The 5,978-nt window shown below is 34.6% G+C and overlaps 1 protein-coding gene across 1 annotated transcript; it reads right to left on the reverse strand.

The window, feature by feature from the left end:
- Positions 1-2,152: 2,152 nt before the first annotated feature.
- LOC141812233 (uncharacterized) lies at positions 2,153-5,470 on the reverse strand. The gene is made up of 6 exons (XM_074700282.1): positions 5,275-5,470; positions 4,961-5,101; positions 3,575-3,683; positions 3,374-3,435; positions 2,638-2,741; positions 2,153-2,516 (listed from the first exon to the last, which is right to left on the reverse strand). The coding sequence occupies exons 1-6, from the start codon at positions 5,365-5,367 to the stop codon at positions 2,414-2,416; spliced, it is 612 nt and encodes a 203-aa protein (XP_074556383.1). The 5' UTR covers positions 5,368-5,470; the 3' UTR covers positions 2,153-2,413.
- Positions 5,471-5,978: the final 508 nt, after the last annotated feature.

Here is a 5,978-nt window from a genome sequence, read left to right on the forward strand (position 1 = left end):
CATGGAAATGTCCCACCTTACATCAAGGTTGAAGGCACTTAACCTTGAATTGTCGGATGATATGCTTGTGCATTTAGTGTTTATTTCTCTTCCAAATCAATTCAATCAGTTTCAGATCAGTTATAATTGTCAAAAGGAGAAATGGACTCTTAATGAGCTCATTTCCTACTGTGTTCAAGAGGAAGAGAGGTTAAAGCAAGACAAGACTGAAAGTGCTCATTTAGCAAGCACCATTAAAGATAAGGGCAAGAAAAGAAGGAATGGGGCTACTAAAGGTCCTTATGTAAAGAAACAAAAGCAGGATAATGACAAGAAAGGTTGTTTCTTCTGTAACAAAGTTGATCATGTCAAGAAAGAATATCCTAAGTACCACGTATGGCGTGCGAAAAAGGGTACGTTTTTAAATTTGGTCTGTTAGATGATGGCAAGTTAGTAGAAGTGGAAGCAATCAGGCATTTTAGATTGTTGTTAAGCACTAATTATTATTTAGATTTAATAGATACTTTTGTTGTGTTGTCATTTAGGAACAAAGTGCATTTTTGCTTCAAATTTCAACAAGGATCAGGATTTTATATGTTGTTTCGTTTGGAAACAATCAATTCAGTTTATCTATTAATTTATCTAATATTCTGGAACCGGTTCACTTATACTTTATGACAATCTATATATGCTTGATATAAATGCTTCTTATATTGAGATCCTTACTGCTAAATCACGTAGTACTAAACGTAAATTTAATACTGAAAACTCAGGTGTATTATGGCACAGACATTTAGGACACATCTCTAAAAATAGAGTTGAACGACTTGTATTGGATGGCATTTTGCATTCGATTGATTTTACAAACCTAAATATTTGTGTTGAATGCATTAAAGGCAAACAGACCAAAAGAAAGAAAGACGGTGCATATAGAGCTACAGAAGTATTGGAATTGATACATACAGATGTTTATGGACCATTTCCAACATCTTCTTGGAATGGTCAATAATATTTTGTATCATTCATTGATGATTATTCTAGATATGCATACTTATTTCTTATTTATGAAAAGGCTCAAATATTGGATGTTTCCAAATCATTTAAGGTTGAAGTTGAAAATCAACTCAACAAAAGAATTAAGAAAGTCCAATCTGATCGTGGTAGCGAATACTACGGTAGATATGACGGTTCATGTGAACAACATCCAGGACCTTTTGCATGCTCAATACCTAGAGGAGCATGGAATCATCCCACAATACACCATGCCAGCTCACCAAGCATGAATAGTGTGGTTGAACAATGAAATCGAACTCGAATATATATTTTTTATAGAATAGTTCTCTTAGAATAGGTCCTTAAATTTGTGTATAATTAGGGACTTATTTTTTATAATAAAATAAAAAAAAATTTCTTATTATTTTATAATTTAAAAAAATCTCATTAATGAAAAAATAACAAGATTTTATTTTTTTGAAGGGTTCCATTTGCAGCCTGCTAGAGGGTTCAAGCTATTTAACATTAGATCTAGAACATGACCATAACATTTCATTATATTATATGTAATTAAACAATTTAAAAGTATTAACAATTACTAAATGATACAAAAAATAATTTTCTAGAATACGAAGTACAATTTAAAGGTATTAATAATTAATTAATGGTAAAAAAAATTAATTAATTTTTCTAGAATAAAAAGTATTGTTTGGGAGGTTTATAGCCAGTACGTGACCAGGCTAGAACATTACACATGTAATGGTCTGCCTACTTCCATATCAGATCGAGCATCTAGAGACCGCCCCAATTGCCACCTCTCCAAAATACTAGAAGTAATTTAAAGTTACCTCTGGAATATAACTGAATTGGCTACGACGCAACAGAATTACAGAAAAGGATAAGAATTCGAATCCTGACGAAATCAGACAATACCCTCCAACGTGTGGATTTCATCTTTTACAGAATAGAAGTAATTTAAAGTTAAAATTTCACTCTGAACGACATTTTAAGAAATAATGCGAGTCATTTAACCAACAACAAAAATTGTGACATTTTGCAAAAAGAATAATATATAGAGGCAAATGAAATTTCCCCAAACTAATATGACAGTATTTTTAGCATCATGAAAGGAAACGAAGCAAGCTAGAGCACAATTGTGTTTGTATGCCTACGGACCAAATTAATTTCTATGCATTTTCCTTTAAATTTATTAGCCATTCTGGATTGAATATTTCCACAACATTCAAACTTTTACAGATATACAAATGCCATGCTATATAGGAGAACAAACAGGGAATCAGATGCATAACCACCTCAACGTGGTCAGGCATTGCTAAAACCATTAGACATGTGGATCGAATGCAATGTAGTCCTGAGATCACAAGCGATTCATATGGATCGAATGCCAGATTCTCAACGTGGTCAGAGATTGTTAAAACCATTAGATATGCCCGTTTACTCCGGCACGAACTCTAAGCATTTCTGTGCGTTTGCTTCTTTCCATCACGTCGACTAACCAGTTGATAGCAGATTTAATCCCTATTCTGCAGTATGAAAATAGTACTAAGATCAGACAGTTCAGAGCAGCTCAATGAATGGTTAGCTAAGGATTCTAATCATATTTTCTAGATACTGAAATTAGAGGATCGAAGTAAATCAGCTCACCCATTGAATGCAGATGCAGCTTCGAACATATATAATCTTTCATTTAACTCTTTCAGATCCAAATATCTTGCTATTTCCTCAGCTGAAACTGCTCCCGACAAATCCTGATGATGGCAACGGTAAAATTTATAACTATGTAAAAGATGACTGAAGTGACCAAGGCAATTATGATTATTTGAATGGGAGACACAACAAAGAAAATGGCAATCCATACCCGAATCAAAATATTAAATCATGACTACCTACAGTATCTTAGGAATGAACTGAAATTAGCTCAATTTGCAGGGACAGAACACAGTTCTGACACTTTTCTTAACTTTCAACAAGGTTTAGCTCAGTTAAAATATGGATTTAGAAATGAACCTATATGCTTATTGTCCTTAAACATGATAACGGCTTGTGTTTTGCATTTGTAGCTAGGATTGCATATCATGGCATAGGTGAGTTGAACCTATGCCTAACCCACATACCCTGGTCTATCCACAAGTAGTATCTACCAGCATAACACATGATTCATCAAATTTTATGTCCAAAAGAGAGGTCAGACATAGGGGGATAAAAGAAATGAACATCAATCAAATTTTATGACATAAAAGCATTTCAATTTTCAGTAATTCTGAAAGAAGATATTTTACCAATAACATGAAGGGTACTGAGTACTAGTTTAAAGAACTTATTACTGACCATACTCCTTATGAAAATACAAGATAAGTATTGAAATTAAAATTCCACACACCTGCTTGTTTGCTAGTATCAGAAGTGGTGCCCCTCTTAAATCTTCATGCCTAAGTACTTTTTCTGTCAAGCAATTCAAGATGTGTTAGATTTTATTATAGCCCAATGGTCTGAGAAGTTTATCAGAGATATTTGACATGATCTGAAGTAATTCAAAAGTACAACCAGGTTCAATACATATTACCGGCACACATGGACTCACCTAATGCTGATTTGGAATCTTCAAATGATGATGGACAAGCGGCATCAATAACATACATTATAGCATGTGCCTCCTCATAGTATTTCTCCCAGATTGTGCGTAAACCAATCTGCCAGAGTTAGGATAAAAACATCAATCACAAATGTTGATGATTCAAAGGATAGAGGAATTCACATTCAAATGCCAACATCTAATATCAATAACCAAAGACATTAATTCACCTCTAACAACCTAACATTACATTGAAATCTATCAGTGATTCTTCGAGCTTTTGTGTTTGTAACTACAATCCTGCACTTCTGCTTCCAAATGGGAAACATTTCTTGATATTAAAACTGTAGTTATAATTCATCAACCTAATGATGCAGAGTCACTCACATGCTCCATCTTTACAGGGTTATGAAAGAAGTGTTTTTGAATTAAAAGAATAATAAAGTGTTTCCCCTCCACAAGGATAGATCCTTAACTTTATGCAGGTTCTAGAAAACTGCATAAAGTTATTTCTCCTCCGCAAGACATGAAAAATGCTAAGACAATTGTATTTAATATAAAGGGCAGTTCGGTGCACGGAACTCCCACCAATGCGGGGTCCCGGGAAGGATATATTATGCGCAACCTTCCCTGCATTACAAGAGGTTGTTTCCACAACTCAAATCCGTGACCACCAAGACACAATTGTATTTAATATAAACTGCTAATTTGGATAAGAAGAATATTTAAATAACCAATATGAAAACATATTAATCAAATCCAAACAAATTATATATTGCAACAATGTTGATGTAACTCAGCTTGAAACAATACAACTCATGACTTGGCAGTCACATGTAACTCCTTTTCATTTACTAATTTAATGGTAATCACATTTCCACTTTTAACATAAGAAACTCATAACTCATGCAGGTTCTAGAAAACTGGTAGAGGGGCTGTAAATAATCAGCAGACCATAATGCTGTCACAAGTAATCAAGGATAGATCCCTAAGAAAAAGGATATATTTCATAAGCAGAGAGTGTACGTGATCTAAATTATTTTAGAAACCCTTAACACTCTCCAAATTACTTCTTAACAAGTGCATTAAAAGTATAAGATAACGATGCTTACTCAAACTAAGAACTGAAGGATAGATACACATTGAAAATGAGGAAAAGGGATAGATATGGACATAATTCAATCAGCTGACATATAAAATGTCATATACTATATATTATTGTTATATTTTTCAGACTATAGATGCGTGTGTCATAGCACTTCTCAAGTCAAATAGCTCATCAACCTAAACTAAATATACATGTTATGTCAAACCAACACTGCAAGTTCATAACTATTTCAAGAACACAAAAATTGAATTTTTATTTTTTTCAACATTTGTAGGCACAGAACATACCTGACCTCCAAGGTCCCAAAAAACAAGTTTTGCATTTGAAGCCTCAACTCGACCAATATTCAGCCCAACGGTAGGAACTATTCTATCAGGAGGGAGCCCTTCTGAGTTTGAGTACAATGATTTCAACTTCTCCAGCAAAGTCTGAAATTTAAGAACATCTCTCAAACTCAACAGTAATCTTTAGAATGTACATAAAGAAAATGAGCTGTTTATAGAATAGTGAACAAATGCAGTGGGGAAAAATTGAATAGCAGAGTTGGTAGGAAAACACATATTACTTTTCATGGATATCAAAGTTTATAGGAAAGTATTACAGTTTTCCCAGCCTTGTCAACTCCAAGAATCAGAACTCGGAATTCAGTCTTGCTGAACATATAATTCCAGAGTCCATAAAACAATGAGAACATGTCTGTTGATCTCTTCTGACGAGCTATAATTTAACTTTAGAAGCAAATGAAGTCCTTCATATGGCACTCAAAACTAAAAACAGATAGCGTTCCAATGAATAGCCTGCAAAAGCACACATAAAAGGATTAAGCAAATCAGTTTTAAATACAACGGATGCAAGTTAAAGAAGGTATCCATAAAGACCAATAATACATGACAGACGCATAGCCTAGTATGCCCACTATGCCACTCTAATCTAGGCAGCAGGCACCACCTAGAAATCATTGCGGTGCCCTGCCACATCACCAGTCCATTGCCCCATGTGACATCAGCTCTGGAACAAGTGACCACCTAGCTGATGTTAGAATCAGCGAACGTTGCCGAGTCTGACAGCACGAACACAAATCCGAAGGTAAATATTGACTTGAGAGATGAGGTAAGGGACATTTTAGCCTCCAAGAACTATGGCATTTGAGATTTAAAAAAAAAAAGACAAGAAAAAGAGAGAGAAGCTCCAGTAACTCCTCCCATTCCAGTTGCCCACCTCAGTAGTACACCTTGTTGGCGATCTGGATCTCCGTTCTGCAATCCGAATTCTATCCGCTCTGAAGAACATAGAACCCCACAGAAC

This window comes from Curcuma longa, chromosome 18, assembly GCF_044706935.1.
Source record: "Curcuma longa cultivar G26 ecotype Majalengka, Jawa Barat chromosome 18, ITB_CL_G26_1.1, whole genome shotgun sequence".
Classification (NCBI taxonomy): domain Eukaryota; kingdom Viridiplantae; phylum Streptophyta; class Magnoliopsida; order Zingiberales; family Zingiberaceae; genus Curcuma; species Curcuma longa.

Bases quoted from the DNA above. Each gene is read 5' to 3' on its own strand.
- LOC141812233 (XM_074700282.1), bottom strand. From the start codon at position 5,367: ATGTTCTCATTGTTTTATGGACTCTGGAATTATATGTTCAGCAAGACT. The intron at 5,102-5,274 runs GTAATACTTTCC...CTTAAATTTCAG, and splicing joins TTGACAAGGCTGGGAAAACT to ACTTTGCTGGAGAAGTTGAA. The intron at 3,436-3,574 runs GTGAGTCCATGT...ATTGCTTGACAG, and splicing joins AGATTCCAAATCAGCATTAG to AAAAAGTACTTAGGCATGAA.